Raw genomic sequence first — 27,372 nt, 5'->3', positions numbered from 1 at the left:
GTGAATGGGAAGTATAATATTTCCTAAATTGGCGTTAGAGCCACATTATTTCTTCCAAAATTGTTTGTCAAGTCAGGCAGGAACTTTGTCGACTGGTTTTTAATTCTGTCTTAATTTTAAAACATACACAGAAGTAGGTTACTTATTTGCTTATTTGAGGTATTTTGAGACAGGGTCTCATTTGTAGCTCATACTGGCCTGAAATTCTCAGCAATTCTGCCTAACCTTGAAAGTGCTAAGATTATAGGTATGGGTCACTGTGTCCCATTCATTGTATTGCTTTTTGTTGTTGTTTTTGCATGAGTTTTTGGTATTTTGTCTTTCTGAAAAATTCTGATTAGGTTGTTAATTGTATTTATTCATTCGTACATACAAAATTTCTCTCTATAACCTAGACTACTCTAGAACTCACCAAGTATCCCAGGTTGGCTTTGAATACTATCCTACCTCAGTCTCCCAGTTGCTGGGATTCCAAGTATGAGCTACTAAGTCTAGCTTTAGTGTGTTGATTTTATGCCCTTATTACCCTCTTTTAGAAAATGATATTAAAAGGTGGGTGGTGCTGGCATACACCTCTAATCCCAGCACAGTGGAGTCAGAAGCAGGTTGATGTCTATGAGTTTGAGGCCAGCTTGGTCTTGTTTCAGTACTGCCAAGGCTGTTACAGAGAAACCCTATCTCAAATGACCATAAAGTAAAATAACAAGGGGCTAGAGAGATGTCTGAGTGGTTAAGGGGGCTTGCTGTTCTTGTAGAGGACCAGGGGACCATTCCCAACACTCATGCTGGATGTATGACCCCAACTCCAAGGGAATCCCAAATCTTACAGTAAAATGGTTTACTACCTAAAATATAGTTTGTCTTGGTACGTGCGTACTCTGCTATTTAATAGAATGTCGCATACATATCAGATTAGGTCATTGATTGATAATATTGTTCAATTCTTTTGTGTCCATGCTGCTCTTTGATCGCTATTGAGAGAAGTCATCCAGCTGTCACTGTGACTGTTTCTCTTTTTTCTTATAGTCTATTAGTTTTTATGCTGTACATTTGAACTCTTGGTTGTTATGTCATCTGCATAAATTGGAACCCCTTGTTATTATGAAATGACCTTTAGTAATGTTTTTTGCTCTGGTCTACTCTGTTGTTCTTTAGGTTGGGTTTTATTGCTGTTAGCAACCAGCTAGTTTCCATGCTTTTAGCCATCTTATAAATTTGCATTTGATGTTTTGTTCTGTTTTGTAAACAGATATAAAGCAGATATATCTGATGAAAAGCATTTATATTTGTTGTGGTTAAGGTTAGATCTGACAAGCAACTCAAGAATGTTTTTTTGCCTCAGTCATGATGGGAAGGCATGACAACAGTGTGAGGCTGCTGGTCATATGACATCTCGAGTCAAAAAGCAGACAGGTGGCATGCAGCTCAGTTTCTTTTTCCCTTTGTATTTAGCAGGATTCCAGTCCTTAGGATGGTGCTGCCCTCATTCAAGTTGTCTTCCCCTAATTAAATCCCTTTGGAAATGTTCCCATGCCCAGAGGTGTGTCTACTGTTTGATTATAAATCTAGCCAAGTTGACCATGAAAATTAACATTCTCAAGTCTATCCTTTGCTACTGTGACACCTAGACATAGTCACTGCTGTTTGTTTGTGTGTGTGTTTTTCAAGACCTAATTTCTCTGTATATCCTTAACTGTCCTGAAACTACCTCTGTAGACCAGGTTGGACTTGAACTCAGAGATCCATCTGCCTCTGTTCTCCAAGAGCTGAGATTAAAGGTGTGTGCCACTCTACTGGGCCCACAATCACCTCTATATCATAACATTCTAGCCCAGCTCTCAAAAGGCTAATGACTATCTAATAACGCAGAATGCATTTAGTTTATGTCCCAAAGTCTTACCTATTCTAACATACATACAGTCCAGAGTCTAAGAACTCAGGGTAGTCCCTTAACTCTGGTCCTTGCAAAACCAAAGCACAAATTAGAGTAGCACAAAGTAAATATTCCCATTCTAAAAGGGAAGAACAAGGACAGATTGATGCAGATTGATGCAAACCAAGCAGAACAAACACTGAACCCTGCAGCTGTATGTCCAGGTGCTGGGTTTGTGTTAGCATCATCATGGCTCCAACAAACTTAGGCAGGACTTCTCTCCCGTTCTGCTACCTGCTGAACATGGGGCCTTTCTCTTGGGTAAGTGCCAGTTTGTGCCAGAAGTGTTAACAGACCTCCCACAATCCTAGCATCTCCAACATTCTGAGGTCCCTGTTGCATCTTTACCATCATAAAGGAGTTTCTGGGCCTTGCTACGCATTACCTGGCCTCAGAGGCATTCTGGAACCTTGGTGAGGGTCTCTTTGATTTTCCATGTCTACAAAACCATGTAGAAAGTGCTGCTACATTCTCTTGCTCACTCAAGATGTAGTCCTGCCTACACAGGCCAAAGATTTAGTGGCCTCTGTGCGTTGGCAGCTAAAACTGGGAAAACTTCTCCAGGTGATTGTTTTTGAGTTGAGAACTCTTTCAACCTCTCTCCCAGTCCACACTATCTCCTGAATTTGCATTTTCAAAGTTGGAGCCTTTGAGATGGGGGTCTTGCCTTCAGGCCGTCTTGGCTGTGCCCCAGTTTAGAGCTAAAGGTTTCTCTGTAACAGTTATAGCTACTTTCTCTACACCTGCCTTGCTCATTTCCTCTATTTGTATATTCATATTTTTGCTCACTGTCACTGCAGATCTGAGTAAGGGGCTGTGGACAGTAGCTATGCTGCAGCCTGAATGCTGTGGTTTCTTGAGATTTCCTCTGCTAAAGAAATGGCCCATTACATTTGATTCAACCCTACTCAAGTTACCTGGACACAGGCAGACTGCAGATGTATTTTCTGAATATGATACAGTGGGACTCTAGCCCAGTTCTCAACAGTCCTTGGGTTTTTCTGAAGCCTGATAAGCCAGGCCCTCACTGGGCTTACTGTTCTTCTAAACTTCCATCAGAATTGCGCAGAGAGCTCTGCTTACAAGATTCTAGGGCCTTTTTGGCCCATAGACCCAAACTTCTTGATTTCTTACATGAATGAGACCTAAAGACCTACATGGTCATGTAGAGAATTTATGGATTAACCGTTGAATAAACATTTCACCATGTAGACCAGGCTGGTCTTAAACTCAACCATCTGCCTCCTCTACCTCTCAAGTGCTGGGATTAGAGGTTTAAAGATGTATGTCACTACACCCATCTAAATCTCTTTGATGATTTGGTGTGTGTGTGTGTGTGTGTGTGTGTGTTTTCCCTGTAAGTGTGTCTTGTATACCATATCTGTACCTAGTGCCCAAGAAGGCCAGAAGAGGGTGTCAGATCCTTTGGAATTGGAGTTACAGACAGTTGTAATCCACCATATGGGTGCTGGGAATCAAACCTGGGTCCATGGTAGAGCAGCTAGTGCTCTTAATCACTGACCCCTCCCTCCAACCCCACATGATTTGAGGTAAAACATATCAATAGTATTAGCCACAATAGCAAGCATCACTGAGAGGATTGAATGAGATTCTGGTTAGTGTTGAGAGCTGTGTGCTACCATGTTCAGTAACAGCCATCACTGCTGGTACTTATGTAGCCCTGGTGAGTTTGTTCCAAAGGACCATTCTAACTGATCTTCTGTGGTGTCATGATGTTTAAGTTGTTGTTCTCTGGGTGTTGTGTCTGTAATAGTGGTCAGAATCTTGGGCTGGATTCTTGGTCTTAATTCTTGTTTGTTTGCTTGCTTGTTTGTTTTATAGACTACTACATACACGCGACGAGGCCATGGGACGTGCACAAGCCCAGGTTGTTCCTTTACCTATGTCACCAGGCACAAGCCACCTAAGTGCCCAACTTGTGGTAACTTCTTAGGAGGGAAGTGGATACCAAAGGTAAGGTCCATTCAGTGTTTTTGTTTGTTTGTTGTTTAATACTGACTTGTTTTAATCTTTTCAAAGTGTGTGTAATGTTCATGGGTGTGTGTGTGTTAGTTTGAGTCAGTTCAAGTGCTTGCATGCTGTGTCACACATATGGGGGTCAGAAGATAGCCATGTGAGTGTCGGTCATTGCTTTTCACTTTGACACAGGATGTCTTTGGTTGTTCACTGCTGATATGTCTGGATAAGCTGTTCCTCAAGCTTGTAAAAATTCTGTTGTCTCCACCTTCTCATGTGTCCATAGGAGCCCTAGGGTTATCGATGCTTATGTGGGTGCTGGGTGTACAAATTCAGGTCCTCAACACTGGGGCTACCTCCCTTGCCCACTGGGGCTACCTCCCTGGCCACCTTTTTCACTTTTAGTATTGCAGATAAATCATTTTGCTTATCCATAATCAATAGTTTCTTCAATGAAAAAAAAATAAAATTAAATTAAATTAAAAAGTTAACCACAATCTTGTATCCTCAAAAGAAAAGCCATTTGTTAATATTTTAATGTTTTGTTGTTGTTGTTGTTGTTGTTAGTCATTTTCTTGTGTTATGTAGCTTTTTTCCCCCCATTTATTGTATGCCACTAAGGTTTTTTTAGGCACATTTATTTCTCTTAACGTGTAAGTGTGTGAGCCCGTGCCACTGTACACATGGAGGGAAGTTGGGTCTCTCCTTTCACCATACATATCTAGTGGATTAAATCCATCAAACTTGGTGATAAGTAACCTTCTAAGCAATCTTCTGGGCCCCTATTAAGTATTCCTAAAACAATAGCCAGGCAGTGGTGATGCATGCCTTTAATCCCAGCACTCAAGAGGCAGAGGCAGGTGGATCTCTGAGTTGGATCCAACCTAGTCTACAAAGCTACACAGAGAAACCCTGTCTCAAAACAAAAAACAAAACAAAACAAAAAAAAAAAAAAAACCCAAGTAACCGTTAGCCAGGTATAGCATTGCACACCTGTAATCCCAGCACTAGGGAGACAGGCAGGGTTGGAAGTTTAAAGCCACTTTGGGCTACATAGTGAGTTCAGGGCTACCTGAACTACATGATTGCTGCAGATTTTTGCACAAGTGTCTACAGTGTGGTAACTCATTCAATTCCGATTAATGTTAAATTTCAACAGTTTCATTCTGTAGCTTAAGATTTTGGGGGGGAATATTCAAGGTAGGGTTTCTCTGTGTAGCTCTGGCTGTCCTAGAACTCACTCTGTAGACCAGTCTGGCCTTGAACTCAAAGAGCTCTGTCTGCCTCTGTCTCCCTGAGTCCTGGGATTAAAGGCATGCACCACCACTGCCCAGCTCAGGATCATTTTTTAGTTGCTGCTGTATTTCTTTTGTATGTGTGTGGGTGTTTTGTCTGCATGTGTCTGTGCATGCAGTGCCTGCAGAATCCAGAAGAGGGCATCAGATCCCCAAGTCACCAGTCACAGTTGAGAGCCATGGGCTTACTGGGAGCCGAATCAGGATCCTTTGGAAGAGCAACCAGTGCCCTTAACCCCTGAGCCATCTCTCCAGCCCCAGTAACTGCTGTTAAAAATGAAAGTCCTTAACCTGATGTTCAGAGTTCGTTCTGGGTGTGTGCACCCTCCCTCCCTGCACCTCTCTCTCCCTTTCTTTTTCTCTCTTCCTTTTTTAAGGCGGACTCTAATGTATCTCAGGCTGGCCTCAAACTGGTAAATTTCTAAACTTTGTATATCTGCCTCAAGTGCTGAGATTACAGCTGTCACCGTCATGCTCAGTGTGTGTGGTGCTGGAGATCAAATCTAGGGCCTTGCATATGCCAGGCAGGCACTCTGGCAACTGAGTTATAGCCTCAGCACTCACTAGTCCACATTTGCTGTAGTCAAATTCTGACATTCTGACTTTACAGTGTAAGCCCTTCCCACCATCCCTTCTTCCTCCTGTCTGTCTGTCTCTCTGCCTCTCTGTAGTCAAACCTAGCTGGGTTTTGTTTTGTTTTATTTAAAGATTTATTTGTTATATATTCAGTGTTCTGTCTGCATGTATCCCTGCAGGCCAGAAGAGGACACTAGATCTCATTATAGATGATTGTGAGCCACCATGTAGTTGCTGGGAATTGAACTCAGGATCTCTGGAAGAGCAGCCTATGCCCTTAACCTCTGAGCCATCTCTCCAACCCCCCCTAGTTGGGTTTTTTTGTGTATTTAAAGTGAATGCAAAATGATGAGTGATTGCTCATTATAAATGTTAGTCTCTCATGAAGCATCCTGGTGTCCAGAGGGAAGAACAAATGACTGTCTCTGTAGGCCCCTAACACATTTATTCAACAGTTATCACCATTTAAAAGAAAGATTATATTTAAAAATTGTATCTGTATGAGTGTTTTGACTGTATGAATGTACATATAGCAATGTGCTGAAGGAGGCCAGAACAGGGAACTGGAGTTCACAGACAATTGTGAGCCATCACTGGGTGCTAGGAATCAAATCCTGGCCCTATGGGAGAGCAGCCTGTGCCTTAACTGCTGAGCCATCTCTCTAGCCCACTTTTATTATTTTTAAATTATGTGTATATGTATGGGTTGTGTGTGGGTGTGTGCCCTTAGAGGTCATAACAGGTGTTTGATCCCCTGGAGCTGGATTTCCAGGCAGGTGCATGGTAAATGAGCATCATACCTGCAGGTTTGAGTAACTTATCATTCATGCGACACTGGTTGAATAAAACATGTGTTTGTCCTTTTTTTTTTTTTTTTTTTTTTTTTACATGAGATTATAAATTTTTAGAGTCAAAATGAATGGAGTAGATAGTCATGTCTCAATCAGTTTGGAGAGAAAAGACACTTAGAAGGACTAGAATAAACAGGAAAGGATTTTGGTTTGGGGGGGTGGTTTGTTGTTGTTGTATTAAATTTTAAGATAAGTGCTCTATCTTCATGTACACCTGCACACCAGAAGAGAGCATCAGATCCCACCATAGATGGCTATGAGCTGCCATGTGGTTGCTGGGAATTGAACTCAGTACCTCTGGAAGAACTGCCAATGCCCTTAACCACTTAGCCATCTCTCCAGCCCCAGGAAAGGTTTTTATAGAAGATTAATGCCATTGTGTAGGTAGAAAAAGAGAGGACTTGAGAACCATCATTTGTCTCATGGTCAGGAAGCAAGAGAGAAAGAACTGGTCTGGGATCCCACAATCCCCTTCAACAGCATGCTTCTAGTGTCCTAAAACTTTTTATAAGCCCCACCTGGTAGGGTTCTACCACCTCCTAATAGGGAGACAACCTGAGATCCAAATGTAGTTCTAGAATTTACTCCTAGAGTTCAAACCTCTGTTTCCCAAGTTTTTAGCTATGTAACTGTCTTGGGGTTTTTATTGTTGTGAAGAGACACCATGACCACGGCAACACTTATAAAGAAAACATTGAATTGGGGATGGCTTGCTTACAGTTTCAGGGGTTCAGTCCATTGTCATCATGGCTAGGAGCATGGCGGCATGAAGTAGACATAGTGCTGGAGCTGAGAGTCCTACATCTTGACTCCGGGATAGCTGTGGGAAGCTTGAGCAAAAGAGACCTCAAAGCCTGCCCCCATAGCCACTCACTTGCTCCAACAAAGCCACATCTCCTAATAGCGCCACCTATTTTGGGGGCCATTTTCTTTCAAACCACCACAGTAACCATGGGCAAGTCATTTTATATTTCTATCACTTGATTTAGGACCCTTTCTTATGTAAATTGAAGTTAATAGTATCAACATCTGATTATTAATAGTATCTAGATCCACACACATAATTAGGAGTAGAACCCAACTTTAGTTTCACTCAGTTCTGAGTGTCTTTCATAAAACCTAACTAAGAGACAACCACTGGTTAAAAAGAAAAATTAGTATATGATTGTTTGTATGCTTGTTATTATTTCCACAGCAGTGATTACTGAGTAAAAGCTAAGGTACCAAGGACTTTAAAAGTTGATCTGATAGGGAGGAACTACACCAAATGCCTCTAATCTCATTCTGAAGGCAAAGATAGGCTGATCTCTAAGAGTTTGAGGCCAGTGTGGTATATAGATCTGTATAACAAGTTTGAGAGTGTCTCAGACTACATAGTAAGACCCTGTCTAACTTGCAGCATAATGTGTGTGGATTAATTTGATTTTTAGAAGTGTGTTTGTTGTGTATAAGTCATTCATATGTGACTTACCTGAAAGAATCTGGGACTGAAGGGTTTCTCCAAGGGAATGGAAACAGTGTGGACCTGAGCACACTGGGATGAACCAAATCTCATAGGGCTACCAAGGTAGACAGATCACTCAGAACTCCAAGAAATCAGAAGCTGTCGGCTTCATTCTAGATGGGGAGAAGTGGGCATGAAACCTCCAGAGCCAGTGCATGTTGGAAAAGGGGCATGCCAGGGAAGCATTTATAGATTAGCTCCTGAGGTCAACACTCCAGCAAACAGCAACCTTAAAGCTAGTTTCATGCTTTGATCTTAACTCTTCTCTGTAGACACAGTTTCCTTATTTAGTACTCATGCATTTTTTTTTAAGGGAATCAAATGAGAGAATACTTTGAATGTCATTGTCATCTGTAAGATGCTGTTATGTGTATAAGCTCTTCTTGTTCTTTCTAGGAAAAGGCAGGCAAAGTCAAAGTAGAACTGGCTCCAGGTGTCACCTCCAAAAGTTCTGTGATCAAACGAGGTCAGCAGCCTGTCACCACTGAGCAAAATCCCTGTACAGAAAATGCCTCAAAACTGACTCTGGAAAACTCAGAGGCTGTAAGCCAGCTCTTAACTGTAGCTCCTCCAAGAGAAGTGGGTGAGGAGAATGAGTGGGAGGAAGTTATTGTCTCCGATGATCATCTTTTCGTCAAGGGAGTTCCTGGGAATTGTGCTACAGTGGTAAATAAGACTCCGATTGTCAAGAGTGGTATACAGGCTGAGGTCACGCTGGGGACAGCTGAGAACGACAGTCCTGGACCAGACATACCATCAGCAGCAGAGGGGACCAGCACCTCCAGTTTACTCCCTGCTCAGAAAAAGTCTCCAGGGTATGCCGGTGTAATTATATGTTACTGGGACTGTGCTTAAAACAGCAGCTAAGCAAGAGCCCAATGTTTGCTTTGTGAATGTCATTGTAGCAGTCTCGAGAGAGGCAACAGAGCCTGGAGAGGCACCAGCACCAGGGCCTAGAGGCGGTGGCATGATTTACCTTTCCCTTACAATCTGCCATCCATACATTGCTGTTATATTCCTTGCACATCGTTTTCTTGTTTCCTAAAGCAGTTGTTAGGAACTTGGTACAGGATGTGGGCAGAGTTAAAAAAAAAGAAAAAGAAAAGAAAAAACACCATGTGTTACCAATCCAGAATACAGGATTAAAAAGAGGACTTATTTTGACATCCTATGGGAGAATTCCTTGGCTGGTGGTCAGACTCAATGAATCCTGGCCATCTCTGGCTTCTGTTTGCTTCTGTTTGACCTTTGGCATAATCATCTGATGTCCCTTAACCAGTTCTGAAAAACCTTTGAGTTGGATATTTAAAAAACAAAAACCAGTATCTCACATATTGATTGATTGTAAAGATTAGGAAAGATTGCTTTTAAAGCATTCTGGTTGGTGCCTTCAAATTGGGTAGCCGGTAATTTGGGGCTTTTTCTCCCCTCTCCTTTCTTAGAGTCTGAACTGGCTTCATGTAGCATCCCAGAATATGTCATGTTCTTGTAACTGAAGACTTGTCACTTATCTCAGTAGTTCTCAGCCGGGAACAGCTTTGCCCACAGGGGATGTTTTGGCAGTGTTGGGAGGTATTTTATTTGTCACAACTGTGGAGAGGTTTGCTGTTAGTAGCTAAGTGGAGGATTACTGAGCATCCTGCAGTACACAGGGTGGCCTCCTCCCCTGGGGAATTGGCCCCTACGAAATATCAATAGTGATTTGTAAAGGTCTTGTTTTTGATTGAATGACTAGAAAATTTGTTGAAATAGCTCATTTCTCCCCTCCTCCCAAGACAGTTTCTCTGTGTAACAATTCTAGCTGTTTTGGAACTAGCTCTGTAGACCAGACCTGCCTCTGCCTTCCGAGTGCTGGGGTTAAAGGCATGAGTAACCACCACCCAGCCACATAGCTCATATTTTAAAGTATAAGAAATAAACGTTTTTTTTAAAGGCCTCTTTCTGTCCCATTATGTAGTCATTATTTCTCAGGAATAGTCAATATATCCAGTTCTTTGCTGTGTCAAGAGTTAATTTTGTTTGTTTGTTTGTTTGTTTGCTTGTTTGTTTCAAGACAGGGTTTCTCTGTATTGTTTTGGAGCCTGTCCTGGGAATCACTCTTTTAGACCAGTCTGGCCTCGAATTCACAGAAATCCATCTGCCTCTGCCTCCAGAGTGCTGGGATTAAAGGAGTGAGCCACCAACGCCCAAGAGTTAATTTTTGTGTTTCCTGCTTACTATTTTTTAAGGGTTTATTTTTATTTTATGTGTATGGTTCTTTTTTCCTATATTTATTTCTGTGAACTATGTGTACCCGGTGCCCACAGACACCAGAAGAGGGCGTTGAGTCTTTGGAACTGGAGTTACTGACAGTTTGTAATTCACCGTGCGGGTGCTGGGAATACTGCAAGAGCAGCAAATACTAACTACTGAATCTCCTCAGCCCTTTTCCTACTTTTTACAAAAGTGCTAGCGTGATGGGTATACTTCTAAATCCATTCCCCTTTTTCCCCTTAAAACAGTATACTTTGGAGATAGTTTAGTATGCTAAAGCATGAAGCTGTAGGCTTTAGACTGGGATTTAGATTTGGGACATGAATCACTTTAGAAGCTGATTATTGAGTCCTTTCCTGATTTAGCCCTTGTGCTTAACATTAGCGCTGCAAAAATTAAGAACAGGTGAAGTTTATTAGCCAAGATGTCTCTGCTGCCCTCATGTGGGAGCTTGATAGACTTCAGGTAGCACAGTTCTAATTAGAGGCAAGTGAGATGTTGTAACTATAGTGCCTGTTGCTGTGACATACTGGAGGCACTTCTCTGTGTAGACTAGGTTAGCCTTGTACTCCCTGTGTAGCTGAGGATGAGTTGAATCACTTATCTTCCTTTTGGGGTTATAGTGTTACACCACAGTACTCACTTAAGTTGTAATGTAGATATTTCCCATTGTGTTTAACAGGAGTGAAATTATTTACCTGGGGCCTTACAGATTTATAAAGGCTAAATTTGAATTTAGTTTGCCTAAAGCCTCTACACTTGGATTTCCTTCCTTTTCCAAATTTTCTGGCTTTCCTTCATAGTGGTGGTTGTTGTTTTTTTCCTCTCCAGAGTTGACCTGTTTACCACTGGACCCAAAGGCCCAGAGCTTAAAGGCAGAGCACGAGGCAAGCCCTCATTACTGGCTGCAGCAAGACCTATGAGAGCAATACTTCCTGCCCCAACAAGCGTTGGACTGCCCAGGGCCAGACAGGCTTTCCCCCTGGGTAAGAGCTAGTTGAGACCAGGTGGGAGGGACTATATGATGGTCAGGAGCCAGGGGTGCTGGTGGAAAATGGGAAGGGAAGAGCTGGGGAAGCCAAATGGCTTTTAGTCACCAGGTTGGCTTCTGGATCTTTCAGATAAAACTCCTGCTGTGAGGACTTGTGGCCTGAAGCCAAGCACACTGAAACAGCTGGGCCAGCCCATGCAACAGCCAGCTAGCACTGGTGAAGGAAAGGTAAGTCCCAGTCCCAAGAGAAGCACTGTGGGAACTTGGTCATTGTGTTAATCACTTACAGTCATGGGACATAGGCAAAAGAGAGACACCAGTTTCTACAGTGGTGTAAGGAGGGCATTGAGTCAAGAAGATTGCTCTCCAGCCTCAACATGCATGCTCCTGCCATGTGCACACGTGTATGCACAAGTGTAATCTGGGAAAGCTATATATATATGTATGGGTTTGTACCTGTGAGTGCAGGTACCCTTGGAGGTCAGAGGCCTACAGGGAATTGTGAGCTATTTGATATGGGTGTTAGGAACCTAACTTAGGTCTTCTTCAAGAGCAGCACATGCTCTCCTAACGTTCTTTTAACTACTGAGCCATATATATAGATATATATATATATATATATATATATATATATATATATATATATATATCCATCCCGCCCCATCCCCCAAATGTAATTTAAAACAATTTTAATTTTATGAGCTCAGTTTGCTCTATCTGCACAAACTTTATTCCTTAACATTTCTTTGTGCATTTCTTAAGGATAGGGATATTCTGTTGCTAAATATTAGTGTTCTGTTTTAGACTTCATATTCCAATTTTGTCTGTCTTACCCAGGCATGTTCTCTATTCCATATAGGATCTAATCTAAGATCAGGCCATTACTTTGATCTTTATAGCTGTTTAGCTTTTTTTAAATGCCTGATTTTTATGGAAAATCCAGCTGAATATGGTGGCACAGTAATCTTAGTACTTGGCAGCCTGGGGTGGGAGGGTTGAAAGTTCAGGGCTATCCAGGACTACATAGTGAGTGAGAGACCAGTCTGGGGTACATAGCAAGACCCTGTCTCTAGGGGAGGAGTTAATGAGACCTTATGCTTATTATGAAATTACAGAAGAATAAATTTAAGGGGGGGTACAGAAATTTTTAGGTAAAGAAAAAAATAAATTCCATCATGACCCTTCCCCTAGAACTAACCAGCTTAAAAATCTGGTAGGCTGAATTTCAGTGTTCAGGTCTTTTCCTTATTATGTGTTCTTTAAAAACAAGAAAAAAAAAAAAAAAAAAAAAAAACTGCTTCTGTGTATGAGTGTTTTGCCTGTGTCTCTGTATCACATGGGTGCTTAGTGCCCATGAAGGCCAGAAGAGATTGGCATTACAGTGGTTGTGAGTCTACATGTGGGTGCTGGGAATTGAACCCGAGTGCTCTTAATCATTGAGCCATCTCTCCAGTAAGGTGTGCTCCTAATACAGTTTCTGTAAATTCTAAGTGTGATTTTAACTGTTTATTAATTTGTAGTCTATAACTTTTATTCAGTTTGGTGATAATAAAGATTTCCCCCATTCCATAATTCCATGTACTTGTTTTGTTGTTTTAGGTTGCATTTTGCTGTATAATTCAGGCTGGCCTCAAACTTGTGAGTCTCCTGCCTCAACCTCCCTAGTATTGGAATTACAGACATGTGCTTTTTTTCCCATATGCATCTAGTGTAGATTTTTTTAAATTCCCTAAATCAACATTTTTCAGATGTTGTTATGACCCTCGGTAACAAATGTGTTTTTTATATTATAGCCCAATCAGTGCACATATGAAGCAGTTAATGAAGCTTGCATTTGGTAGCTCCCATTCCTGTTCACAAATTGTTGTCTTAATGGATTGTGGCCTGTAGCTTGAAAAACGGTCACAATCATGGTTGAAATAGGAAAATCCATCTGCCATCTTCCTTTTTTTGTTTATTTGTTCCGTTTTGTTTTGTTTGATACAGGGCTTCTCTGTGTAGCTTTGAAGCCTGTCCTGGAACTCACAGAGACCACCCCCACCCCCCACCCCCACCCCCACCCCCGCCTCTGCCTCCCAAGTGCTGGGATTAAAGGTGTGGACCACCAACCCCCAGCCTGCCATCTTCCTTGCCGTATGCTCTTTCTCTTTGACTGCTCTGGATTTGTCTTGACAATATTAACTGGCTTTTACTCAACGGGTGTTCTGTTTGTTTCTCAGATGTGGTAAAGCTATGGCTGTGTATGTGATCTTGGGTAGAAAAAGGAGAGATTCAGTGAAATTCCATCTCCCACAGTCTCTTCATGCTCATTCTGTCTCTTGAACAAATCTGCAGTCTTCTTTGTAAACAGTTCATTTTGTTCAGCAAAGTCACAGCTCTTTTGTATCTCTTATTCCAATTGACAGCTTAAATTCACTGATACAGAAAATCTTAGAATGCTATATATTTTTATTACATAAGTATATATATTTATGTAATATGTATTTATATATTATATATGTATTTCTTACAGAATATTTATAGGTTTTGGTAAAGGGGAAAATAGCAATAGTTAATCTTCCTTTCATTCCATGACAACTTAGCAGATAGACTTCTAGACTTCCTTCTGTTTATATGGATAGCTATTACAAATTTTATTGCCTCTAAGCAATTGTAAATGTAATCTGAAGTGTGGCAACCATATGCATAGACTTGAGTCTGACGTTCAGTCTTTATGCTGGTGTGCTGGTGAGCATTCCTGAGGCTGCATTTGGAGCATAGGTCTATAGTTTCCCCAGAAATTATTTCAGGTGATTTTAGGACCCAGGACCAGAGGATTTTGCCTCAGGTGTGGAACCAACACTGATTTGTTCTAATCTACAGCTATCAAATTGCCCAAACAGCAGGACACCTCAGGTGAAAGTTGTGGAGGTCAAGCCAGACATGTTTCCTCCGTATAAATACAGCTGCACTGTCACATTGGTAAGTGTGTCCTAGTGGTGGGAAGTTGTTTGTAGGCAGCTGGGGCACCAGGAGCAGTAGCAGAGAGTGAGTTCAGCTGGGTCAGATATGAATGACTGATGCTAATACCCCCATCAGTAACGCAAATGATGCTTGCTGAGTGAGTTGCTGAGTTATATTGTTTGTTTGTTTCAGGTAGATACAAAGTATGGGCCAGGACATTTTTATTAAAACTAATTAGAGATCAGAGTCCAGTTTAGAGTTGGTATGTTAGCCTAGAAAGTGGATCCTGGAGCTGGAGAGATGGCTCAGCAGCACTGACTTCTCTTCCAGATGATCCTGGTTCAATTCCCAACACCCACATGGCATCTCACAGCTGTTAGTAACTCCAGTCCCAGGGAATTTGATACCTTCTGGCCTCTGTAGGCACCACATCATTTATGTGGTGATGTACACACAGACATGTAGGCAAAACACCCACACACATAAAATAAATTTTAAAAGAAAGAATGTTCCAGAGGTAAGTTTAGGCAGTAATGCTTTTTCTTCTCTAAGGCACAACGTAAAACAAATCATTTTCATGGATTGGAGAAATATGCTTGCAAAACAGCTCATTTGGCTCATGTAGCCTTCTCCACAATGGTTTCCCTGCCCTCCATGAGCTACATCCCCAGCCCTTTTTAAATGATTCTGAGACAAGGTCTCACTAAGCTTTTTAGATTGGTCTTGAACTCACTGTGTAGCCCTAGCCTAATTAGCTTTGAAAGTGTGTGCATGCATGCCACTGCCCAAGGTTGATATTAAGACTTTTCCTTGATTGCTCTCCACCGTATTCTTCCTGAGGTTCCTTGGCTAGCGGGCTTATTCTGGGAACCCCAGCTCTGCCTTCCATTGCTGGAATTACAGGGGAGTTGCTGTGTTTACCTGGCATTTATTTGGATCCGGGGTTCTGAACTTTGGTCATTTTGCTTGCATATGCCTTCACAGCTGAACCATCCCCCGCCCCCACCTTTTTTTTTTTTTTTTTTTTTTTTTTTTTTTTGAGGCAGGATCTTGTGTATCTCAGGCTAACCTAGACTTGCTGTGGAGTCACTGAGGCCAGCCAAGGGCTCCTGATCTTCTCCCTCTCCTTCCCAAGGGCTAGACTACAGGTGTGCACCACATACCCAGGCACTGGAGTTTCTGAACCTTGGAAGTCAATTCACTTGTGTTACTGATAGAGAAGGACTAGCCTTGCATCCTTTATTAAAAGTGAAAGAGGGTGCCCATAAAAAAAGGGGGCCTTGCTTCGAGAACCTTGATTAGTTAGGCTAAATCTGATTTTATTGTCACTAATTCCTTTAAACTAATATCTGGCAATCCTGGTGTTTAATTCTGTTCAAGTTTAGACTAATTTTTGTAGAGTTTAAACTTGGGTCTTCCTTTTTTAGGATTTGGGCCTGGCTACATCGAGAGGACGGGGAAAGTGCAAAAATCCCTCTTGTAGCTATGTTTACACCAACCGGCATAAACCTCGGATTTGTCCCAGCTGTGGTTTTAACCTTGCCAAAGACAGGACCGAGAAAACCATGAAGACCGTGAGTTCCTTCCCCAAACACTTGCCTTAGTCTTGAATGGTGCTCTGGATTTTAGTACGTGATTAGTGGTTAGAGTCAGGATTGGGACCAGGTTGTAGGTTCTGAACTTAATGAAATACCTTCTCTGTGGGCCTTGTCCTCAGTGCCAGAGTCAGGGGTTAATCCATGTCCTAGACCATGTTCTGCTTCTATAACAAAATATCATAGATGGATAATTTAATATAGAAGTAGGTTGTGTACTTTACCATTTTGGAAGCTGAGAAGTTGAGAACATGGTGCTGATTAGTATTTGTCTAGCATGTGAGAAGGACCTTCTCGCTGTATCATATTGTGGTAGAGGTATCTAAGACAAAATGAGGAGCCAGAGGGAGCTTGCTTCATAACAAAGTCACCATTAATCCATTCATGGGTTCATCCACTGGTAACTTCTCTACACCCTTTCAGGTCCCATTGATACATGACTCTGGGAATTATCTAGTACATGTGAACTTTATAGCAAAGTCACCATTAATCCATTCATGGGTTCATCCACTGGTAACTTCTCTACACCCTTTCAAGTCCCATTGATACATGACTCTGGGAATTATCTAGTACATGTGAACTTTGGGGCTACACATTGACCACTGAGAACCAGGAGTTCAATCACTGGGAAGAATGGCAGGGCAAGGTCTTCCACAGATGAGCACGAGAGGCTGTCATGGGTGGTTCTATTGCTGTGACAAAGCACCATCCCCAAGGCAACTTATAAAAGAAAGCATGTAATTGGTGGCTTGCTTATATAGTTTCAGAGGGTTAATCCATAACCATCATGGCAGGGGGCATGGTAGCATGGAGCTGGACAAGCAGCGGAAAGCTTACATGTTAAGAGAGCAACCACAAGGCAGAGAGATAACCTGGAATGGTGTGTGCTTTTGAAGCCTCAAAGCCCACCCCCAGTGACACGCCTCCTCCAACAAGACCACACCCCTAGTCCTTCCCAAACAGTTCACCAACTGCCAAACAAGCATTCCAATATGAGAGTCTATTATAGGGACTACTACAGAAGACTTGCTCATACCTGAAAATTGATTTATTCCTTCTATAGTCAATACTAGCCCCAAGACAAGTGAGGGGGAATGGGAGTGTCACTTAGAGCAGGTTAAAAATTGAAGTATGGCCACTCCAGGTCTAAATTGGGTCTCTAAAGGACAGAATTTGATGGCCAGAGAATACTCAAAAACAAGCATCTTAGGTTTGGGGTTGTTTTCTCTTTGTTATTGTTTTGTTTTTCTTATCATGGTGGGAATCAAGCGCAGCAGGAGCTGTTGACTAAGCTACAGCCTCAGTCAATGGCCAGTATTGAAAGTGAAGAGTTCCATTGGCTAGAGAAGGTTTTGTAGGGGGCAGGGTCCCATAGGAAAAACATTGGGATTGGTTCACCAAGAGTCTGTCGGCCAGGGAGAGGCCCATTTGAGAAGGGAAACTTGGGGCTTAGAGATAAGTCAGAGGTTAGGAGCACTGAGTGCTCTTGCAGGGCCGGAGTTCACTTTCCAGCTCATGGCAACTGTAACTCCAGGTCCAGATGCCCTCTTCTGGCCTCTGCAGGTACTGCATGTAGGTGATGCACAGACATACATAAGGCAAAACATCTAAACACACAGTGAAAAGAAATAGATCTTTTTAAAAACATTAAAAAAAAAAAGAAAGAAAAAGGAGACTTAACAAGATTTGGGAGTAGAGAAGACTAAGGATGGAGAAACTGCTTCAGGCCTCAAGTTCTCTGTGATGTGGGGAGAGCATTTATGGTGATGAATTTTGCTCTCAGGTCTCCAAGTCTGTCTCTGGCCTGAGCTGTATTCAAGGTCACTGACTTGTGAGAAAGGAAAGTGGAACAAATTTTGGATGATATGATAGATATTAGGATTGGGCCTGGCTGGCGGTGATCCTGAGCTGGAAGGTTAACTTTTGAGGTCTAGTTTCCCATTAGAGAAAAAGAGGGAGGTGAGCACAGTTAAATATCAGCATTTTACTCGGAGAACTAGAAGCCTAAAGGAAGGGCTCCAGAACTGAACACTGGGTCTGTTGTCCTTCTGATGAGTGGGAGCTAGCAACTAAATCTATTGCCAGGAGATGTGTTTTATTGATAGAAAAATTGAGTTCTGAAGAGCTGTTACCAGCATGGAAAGTTATTAGCTACACCTAACTGATAGGAACTTCTTTTCCCGTCCCAGGCATGGGCCCATCCACCTGCTCTTTGTAGACTAATGACTTTGTCCTGGGGTTCTCTCTGTCCTCTGCTTAATGACTCGATCCACTCTTTTCTCAGGAGGCGAGCTCACCACACCTTGATGTGCCAAGTACCACAGAACCCCTGAACACAGCCCAAAGGGAGATCCAGCGTCAGTCCACGCTACAGCTGCTGCGTAAAGTTCTGCAGATTCCTGAGAATGAGTCGGAGCTGGCTGAGGTCTTCGCCTTGATACATGAACTAAACAGCTCTCGACTTATCCTGTCCAACGTGAGTGAGGAGACAGTCACCATCGAGCAGACCTCTTGGTCGAATTATTATGAGTCTCCATCCACGCAGTGCCTTCTCTGTAGCAGCCCATTATTCAAGGGGGGACAAAAGTAAGCACCACTTTACCCTGGCCCTAGCTGCCCTGTCCCATATGGCTCACATTGCCGCTTTCTTCAGACAGCTTTACAGTTATAACCTGTGCTTTCCCTGGGTTTCCTTTACCTTCTCAATTGCTAATGGTAAAATAATTAGCCACTGTACTGAAGAATTTGCTCAAAGGTTGAGAGCAATTTTTACTTTGTAAAGGACCCGGGTTCAATTCCCAGCACCCACATGGTAGCTCATAACTGTCCATAAGTCCAGTTCCAAAGGATCTCATGCTCTTTTCTGACCTCCATGGATAGCAGACAGCATACACGTGGTGCGCATATGTAAATGCAGGCAAAACATATCATAAGATAAGTAAATAAATAAGGTGGTTTTTGTTTGTTTGTTTATTTGTTTGTTTGCCTTTTTTTTTTCCTTAGCAGTGAATTTTAGAGATGCCTGAAGCTTGCTATCACCATCCTAGGGTTTAGATTACATCTGGCCTGCCCAGCATAACCTTGGGAGTTTTCAGTAGACTCTCTTAAGTCATGTAATAATAAGAGTTAGGTTACATTGTAAGTAGGATTTCATAGCCCAGATCTTAGTGAAACGGAGACATTCAGCTAGACAATCTTGGGAGGTGCTCCATCCAGCACCTTCTTTTGCTGGTTGCAGTAAAGTCTGGAGAATTTTGCTTCTGACCATGAGCCTGTAGCTTGCAGAAAGAGACTGACTGACTTCCTGGTTGTTTGTTCTGGGTACAGCTCTCTGGCGGGGCCTCGGGAATGCTGGCTCCTGACAGCTAACCGGCTGCAGGTGGTGACTGCCCAGGTGAAGATGTGTCTGAACCCTCATTGTTTGGCCCTGCACAGCTTCATGGACATCTACACAGGTAGGTGCTAACCTTCTCTGCCCTCGACACCCCAGAATAGCTTTGGGAGCCACCATATTGGTTGTCGCTTTGCTTCTCTGCACTGTACCTATTCTTAGCAGCTTCTGAAGAATCAATCTTTGTCCTTATTGCCTCTGCCCCAGCCATGGTTCCTTGGGTGTGGCACTTCTGAGAGTCTTGATTAGTTTAAAAAAAAAAAAAACAGCTCTCAACATACTTTTAACCCCAGCACTCAGGAGGCAGACAGGTGGAGCTCTGTGAGTTTGGGGCCAATCTGGTCTACAGAACAAGTACTCAGCCAGTTAGGTCTACATAGTGAAACCCTGTCTCAGCACAAAACCCATGGGGGTTGGAGAGATGGATCAGTTTAAAGGGCACTGGCTACTCTTCCAGAGGTCCTGAGTTCAATTCCCAGCACCCACGTGGTGGCTCACAACCAAATATAGTAAGTTTGAATGCCCTCTTCTGGTGTGCAGGTTAACCTTCAGATAGAGCACTTGTATATATAAAATAAATAAATCTTAAAAAAGAAAACAGATCTTGGTTGTAGACAAGTTAGGAAAGATGACCACACCTGAGGTAAACACTTGACCCTACTCTCTGATTCTCAGACATGTTCATTGTCTGCAGAATGTCAAGAGCTAGAGAAGCATGAGTAACTTTCTAGGTTTTCTTTGAACATAGGTGGAGCATTCTGAGTATTAGCACTGTATCATCAGCATCTTCCTCTGCCAGCAAGTAGAGAAACAACCTTTAAAAAGCATGTTTGGTGCTGCGTTTTACAGTCTTGCTTATAATTAATTGTGTGTGTCTTTATTTCTTTCTCAAAAGTGGACTTGCTGTATTTTTCTCCCCTTTATTTAGCAGTGTTGGACAGTACACAGCTGTCCTCTTTTCTTAGCTTACCTTCTCTGGGACTTTGGCCTTCCTTACTCTGCCTAAAGCTCCCCTTGTCCACCTTGTGGCTGGCGTCAGCTTACTCAGGGGCCTGGCTCTTTCCCTTTAAGATTTATTTATTATGTATACAGTGTTCTGCCTTCATGTCTGCTTAGGGCACTGGATCTCATCACAGATGGTTGAGCCACCATGTGGTTGCTGGGAATTAAACTCAGGGCCTTTGGAAGAGCAGCCGGTTCTCTCAACCTCTGAGCCATCTCTCCAGCCTCTGGCCTTTTTTTGTTTGTTTGTTTGTTTGTTTGTTTGTTTTTAACACACATAAAATTGTCTTTGAACCTCATAAACAAACAAACCCAAAAAAAAAAAAAAAACTGATATACCAGTTGTGAGAGTGTGAGCCCTGAATTGACACATAAAATTCATGCTGAGGATTAAGTTGTTGTTCCTTGTCTTGACCCTTATGTTGCCTTATTTTGAATTCATGTGAAATCTTGTATGGCATTTCTTTTGTGTTCCTACCCAGAATTAAAGGGCCCATTTTTCTTCACTGTAATTTGTGTAAGCCATTGCTCAGAATTATATATGTTTTAATTAAAATTTCTTAAACTTGCATAGAGTACCCAGCACTTGGGAGGCAAAAGTGGACAGATCTCTGAGTTTAAGGCTAACCTGGTCTTGTCTACATAGTGAGTTCAGGAGAGCTAGAGCCACATAGAGAGAACCTATCTTGAAAAAAAAAAAGAAGTTGCATAGAGTAGATTTTCTTTCTTATATATTCTGTGGGTTCTGTCTTACACATGCACTGAACTGTTTTGTTCCCTTATGGTTTAACTCACTTTACTGGGTAGCTGTTTATTTCTTGCTCTCTCTGTCCTCTCCTAAAGAACATTTTATAAATACAGCAGTGGTATGTAGTCCTCTGACTGGTTCCTGTGTGTTATTGTGCACGAGTATGTGCCTTGTTTTATCATTGATTGACTTCCCCCTGTGTTAATGTTCTGGTCTCTCCATTTACCTATTTGAATTGTTGCCAGTTTTTTGCAATTACAAATAGAGCTGTTATAAACATTTGTTTACAGGATTATGTGTGAGCATATGATAATCCAAATGGTAAGTATGTTTAGTTTTATATTTAATTTTCCAAAATGGCTTTATTATTTTGCATTATTTATTTAACTTTAAAGTGTAAGGTCCAGATTTAATGCATTTGTTGGATATGAGTGTCCAGTTCTTACACCAAAGTCTATAAGAGAGAGACAATACTTTCTCCACTGATTTGCCATTGTCCCATTACTGAAATCACTTGGCCTGTGTACATGAGACGGCTTTGAGACGTTATATTGTTCCATTGTCTCTTTGCCAATATGCATTGCCTTCTATTGTTGTTGTTTCGGCTTTTTGTTTTTCTGAGACAGGGTCTCAGTATAACCCTGTCATGGAATTTGCTATGTAGATCAGGTTGGCCTTGAATTTACAGACACCTTTCTGCCTCTTCTTGGATTAAGGGCACATATTACCATGCTGGGCCCCAGTGCACACTATTTACCACTAAGTCCTGTCAGGCAACAAGAGTCCTGCAACCTTGTTCTTCCTAAGTTGTTTTGGATAGTCTGTTTATCACTGTGTACAACCCCACTGGAAAGTTCATGGAAATTTTGTTGAGTTTATAGAGCAGTTTGAGGAATAAATGTTTAAAAATAGTGAATCTTCCAATCCAAATATGGTCTTTACATCTTTTTGTTTTGTTTTGTTTTGTTTTGTTTTTTGAGACAGGGTTTCTCTGTGGCTTTGGAGGCTGTCCTGGAACTAGGTCTTGTGGACCAAGCTGGTATTGAACTCACAGAGATCCGCCTGCCTCTGCTGCATCAAAGGCGCTCACCACCACCGCCCGGCTTTTACATTATTTATTTATTTATTCATTCATTTTTTTACATTTTTATTAACTTTTGTTTTAATTTGGTTTGGAGACTTATTGGGTTTTTTGGCTATTAAATACTTTATTATTAAGGATTTCAGCATTTATATAAGTCCTATATTTTGTTAGACTTTCACCTGCATTTGTTTGTTTTCAGTACTAAAACATAGTTCAGTCCAACTGTTTGTTTTTAAGTAGAGACACTTTTGTTTGTCTGTTGACTCTGTTCAGTGTCACCAAACTCAGTTATCAGCTCTGGGGACTTTGGGGCTCTCTTAGATAAAGCTGGTGTATCTTTTATTAGTTGTCCTATTTCTTTGATTAATGCAGAGATCAGAGATCTTTTACAGAATCCTAGGGGGAATAGGAAGAGTATTACTCTATGGTGAATTCCATTTTTCTTGGCTGTTTTTGCAAGTTTTCTCTCAGTTTATTGCCTTTTAAGTTTGTGTGTGATGATTTGAGGGACACGAAGCATATTATTTTTTGTTGGTGGTGTTCTTTATTAAAGACTTATTGTTTATACAGTATTCTGTCTGCATGTATGCTTACAGGCCAGAAGAGGGCGCCAGATATCATTACAGATGGTTGTGAGCCACCATGTGGTTGCTGGGGTTGAACTCAGGACCAGTGCTCTTAACCTCTGAGCAATCTCTCCAGCCCTATTTGTTTTTTATTTTTAATTTTTGGATGGCCAGAGCTTTGATATTATGTTTTCAGCCTTTACTATCATGCCTAGAAAGGCCCAGAAGCATACATCCCAGAATTTGTTTTTGTCACGAGAGTGCTTATGTTGCATATAAATGAAGAAAATGCTCTCATTTGACTGGTCTTGACTATACTCACCTAACTTTTATCCCTGGGGTGATCTTACAGCCTGTGTTAGACCCACCACATCCCTGTGCTAAGGGGTCCCCTGATGCCCATGGTGCAGTTGTCTGAAAGCTGGGAAGAGTGGTACCTCTGAGCCTGAACACTGAGCCAGAGATAAATGCTTCTTTTTAGTTAGTTTTAGTTTTAGTTAGGCTAAAACAAAAAATGTGCTATAGATAGTGCTTCATTCAACAGTAGCTTATAGACAACTTCAGACAGTTGGGTCAACTTCCCTTTTTTAAAATGCATAGTTGTGTTTTATGACTGTACTGTAACTTACTCCCCTGTAGTACACATTTAGTTTGTTTGCACTGTTAATGCAATAGTGACCCCTTTTCCTGTTTTTAACCTTCAGGTCTTTTCAATGTGGGGAATAAGTTACTAGTAAGCCTGGATTTACTTTTTGCAATCCGGAACCAGATTAAGATGGGAGAGGATCCCAAAATGTCTGTCAGTGTTGTGCTGAAGTCTGTGCAGGAACAGACAGGTAAGTCTTGCCCTCTTTTTTCCATGTTCAGTTCTGAGAACTAAACTGCATTTTTAATAGTAGGCTTTAGTTGACTCATTTGGAGTGGAAGTCTGGTATTTTGGAAAGGAGATATCTCTGACTTCCTTATAATATATTCTTCCTTCAGAATTTTATACATGCCAAAATGACTTTGGAAACTGTTTTCATGCATATAGGGCCTTTAGCAAGAAATCAAAACTGACTTTTAGACTCATATCCTTTGGTCATGTGTAGATTTGGCTTTGTGGTATGTCAGTTAGACTTTGTAAGTACAGTGCTTCTAGATGTCTACCAGTTCCAGGCTTGTGTGAAGATCCAGGGGTCAGCCCACGTTTCCCTACCAAGCAATTCTTGGCCTGACCGTCACCTATCCTGTTTGTATAAGCACCAGTTCTGTGGCTTGTCTGCTGACGTGGGACAGACAGCTATGTAGGCTCCTGTTTGAGGTTGGCTCTGCCACCTAGTAGCAGTGTGACTTTGAGCAACTTATTCTGTTTGTCTAGTCATAAAAGAAGACAGTAATAGCTCCTGGTTCATAAAGAATTAAAGTCATGTAAGAATTAGTCTAGATAGTATAATCAGCGCCCTCAGACTAGCTTCTATTTCAAGGTACTAGTTCAAGGCAGCTGTTCTCTGATTGGAGTTGCCCACTGGGTTGCCACCAGAACACTTGCAGATTGCTGTTCTTGTTGTCCTTCCAGAGAAGACACTGACCTCAGAGGAGCTGAGCCAGCTACAGGAGCTGCTGTGCAATGGCTATTGGGCTTTTGAGTGTCTCACTGTTCGTGACTACAATGACATGATCTGTGGGATCTGCGGTGTGGCCCCCAAAGTGGAAATGGCTCAGAGGAATGAAGAGAACGTGCTGGCACTGAAGAGTGTGGAAGTAAGTCCCTCTCAGCCGCCATAACCACTTTCAAACCCTTCCTGTCTCTTGGGCAGCTTCCCTCCTGCGTGCTGTTCCTGAGGATACATGGCTCCAGTCCTATGTAGGTGAGGCCAGTGACTTTTTCCTCCTACAGCCAGTATTTCAATTGAGGAAGGTCAGAAGGAAACAGGGTTTGTTTGTTTTCCTTTTTTATTTCTTCTCCCCCCCCCCCTTCTTACAATGATGCTGGAGATCGAATCAAGAGCCTCCTGTGTGTGCTGGGCAAACACGCTACCAGGAAAATTTCACCCCCAGTTCTGGTTTGATTCCTTTACTAAGAACTGAACCAGGAACTGTGCTCTGTAGCTGAGCTACAATCCTAGCCCTTATACACACTTTTTAGGCTTCTTAGAAAATAGTTTAAAAATGAGCCCCAACTTCTGTCCTCATGGGGCATTTATTTGCTGCTTTGGGAAGGATGGCTAGGGAAGAGATTGTGTTCAGAAGTAATGGAGCAGTGTGGTGAGAAAGGGTTCCTCTTTATAGAGGGAAGTCGGGGAAGGTCTGATAGTGACATTTGAGTAGAGATCTGAAGACCATGTAGCTTTGGGGAAGAGCATTCCAGGCAGGCAGAGCATCAAGAACAGGCTCTGAGTCTGTTAGCAGCAAGGAAAGGAGGAGACAGGTCATAATAATGGGGAGTAGCAAAATGGGTGAGAGTTAGAGGTGCCAGGGGAGTGGACTGCACCCTACACAGGGCCATCTAGCCATTTTAAGGACATATACAGAATGGAGTGGAGGACTACTGAAGGTACAGGATAAGTAATATGAGCTGACTTTGGTTCTGAACTATAATTTTCACTAAGTTCAGATGGTTTGGTTGTTGTTTTTTTGATAATTTTTTTTATTATTTAAATTTGAAACAAGCTTGTTTCACACATCAATCCCAGTTCCCACACCCTCCAGTCCTCCCATGTTCCTCCCCACTAACTCCCATCCCACCCCCTTTCTGCTCCCCAGGGAGGGTGAGGCCTTCCATGGGGAGTCTTCAAAGTCTGTCATATCATTTGGAGCAGGGCCTATGTCCTCTCCCATGTATCAAGGCTGAGGGAGTATCCCTCTATGTGGAATGGGCTCCCAAAGTCCTTTCGTTTACTAGGGATACCAGAGACCCCATAGACTACCCAGTCCTCCTAACACCCAAGTCCATGGGGTCTTGGGTCTGTCCTGTGCTGGTTTCCCAGCTATCAGACTGGAATCCTTGAATTCCCCCTTGTTCAGGTCAGCTGTTTCTGTGGCTTTCTCCAGCCTGGTCTGCTCACCACTCCTCCCTCTCTGCAACTGGATTCAAGGAGTTCTGTTTAGTGTTTAGCTGTGGGTGTCTGCTTCTGTCAGATGGTTGTATAGATTAATTGTGATAAAAGTCTAAGATATATATATATAAAATCCCTGTCATAAGAAAAGAACAGCAAAAGCAGATCGATATCTCCTTTCAAAACAAAATCAGGGCTGGAGAAGTGATTCCACGGTTTAAGAGGACTTGCTGCTCTTGCAGAGAACGTGGGTTCATTTCCCAGCACTCACATCAGACAGCTTGCAATCACTATAACTCCAGTTCCCAGGGCTTTAGTACCTTCTGGTCTCTGAGGCACTTACACAGTGCACATACAAAAATAAATACATCTTTAAAAGTAGACATTTTTAAAATAAGAAAATGGAGCTGATTTTACATGCAAATATAGATGCCTAAGTCCTGAATAAAATAATAGTACATCAGGTCTAGCAACAAGTGAAATAATAATATACCATGGCCAGATTTACTACCAGGAAGTAGGGTTGTTCAAACATTAAAAGTATATCGGTGTTTGTGCTGGTGAGATGGCTCAATGGACAAAAGCATTGCTGCCAAGCTTGATGACCTGAGTTTCGTCCCTGGGATCATAGCAGCATGGTGGAAGAAGAAAAACACTGCCATAAGTAATCCTCTGTGAGCATTTGTGCGTGCACGCGCACGCTAAATACATAAATGAGACATGTTAATTCACTAAAAACTCAACTTGACTATATATTTCATTCACTATGGAAATAAAAGGCTTGCATTATGATTTAACACATACTTAGTGGTAAAACTTTCTAACTGAAAATATGTAGGAAACTTCCCAGCTGGGTATAGTGGTTGGAACATGGGAATCGATCCCATAATTTGGGAGCTAGGGATAGGACTATCCAGAATTAAAGGCTAGCTCTGGCTCCATGCAATCCTGTCAGAAAACCAAAATAATGACCCTATCTATGATGGTATTTCCCTTGATTACAGCAAGCAGATATGCTACTCATGCTGGTTACTTGATAGGATTTAGAATCACCATAGAAACAAACCTCAGGGCACATCTGTAAGGGGTTTTCTAGGTAGATTTATTGGGGTAGAAACACCCACCCTAACTGAGCCATGCACTGTTCATAGGTTGGGGTCTTGAACTGACTAAAAAGGGGACAGGAACCTGAGCACCAGTGGTCATCTGCTTCCTCGCCGCAGGTACAGTGTGACTAGCTGCCACAGGTTGCTGCCACACGAACCCTGAAACTATAAAACAACATAAGCACTTCATTCTTTGAGCTGCTTTTGTATAGTAACAAGAAAATTAACTAACACACTAGAATTATCTTGAACTGTGATAATTGTACCATAGTAACTGAAGGACTGGCTGGTAAGTGACAAGGAGCAGGACCACTGCTCAGCTTCTATAGCTTAGTGTGGCTGGCTTTGCATTCTGATCTCCAGTGGCTTGATTAGATCGTAAACAATACATCATCACATCACCATTCTTTTCTTCTTTCATTACATGGATGCTTATCTTGTATAGGTATGTGTAGGTGAGTGCACATGCCTATGGAGATCTGCGGGGCGGCATTGGAGTCCCTGGAACTGAGCCACCTG

The 27,372-nt window shown here is 42.1% G+C and overlaps 1 protein-coding gene across 3 annotated transcripts in view; it reads left to right on the top strand.

Annotated features, from left to right (window-relative positions):
• Positions 1-27,372, top strand: part of Hmgxb3 (HMG-box containing 3) — a 44,596-nt gene that overhangs the window by 10,704 nt on the left and 6,520 nt on the right. The window contains exons 6-16 of one of the 3 annotated variants that reach the window (XM_051201000.1): positions 3,776-3,907; positions 8,533-8,679; positions 8,776-8,951; positions 11,221-11,375; positions 11,511-11,608; positions 14,243-14,341; positions 15,751-15,897; positions 18,203-18,504; positions 19,246-19,373; positions 23,414-23,545; positions 24,268-24,452. In XM_051201000.1, the coding sequence (XP_051056957.1) occupies positions 3,776-3,907; positions 8,533-8,679; positions 8,776-8,951; positions 11,221-11,375; positions 11,511-11,608; positions 14,243-14,341; positions 15,751-15,897; positions 18,203-18,504; positions 19,246-19,373; positions 23,414-23,545; positions 24,268-24,452 (1,701 nt within the window). Of the gene's footprint in view, positions 1-3,775; positions 3,908-8,532; positions 8,952-11,220; positions 11,376-11,510; positions 11,609-14,242; positions 14,342-15,750; positions 15,898-18,202; positions 18,505-19,245; positions 19,374-23,413; positions 23,546-24,267; positions 24,453-27,372 lie in introns of all 3 variants that reach the window. The other 2 variants (XM_051200998.1, XM_051200997.1) reach the window with 2 other exon arrangements.

Source organism: Phodopus roborovskii, unplaced genomic scaffold, assembly GCF_943737965.1.
Source record: "Phodopus roborovskii unplaced genomic scaffold, PHOROB, whole genome shotgun sequence".
Taxonomy (NCBI): domain Eukaryota; kingdom Metazoa; phylum Chordata; class Mammalia; order Rodentia; family Cricetidae; genus Phodopus; species Phodopus roborovskii.
This window is presented reverse-complemented; position numbering and strand designations above follow the sequence as displayed.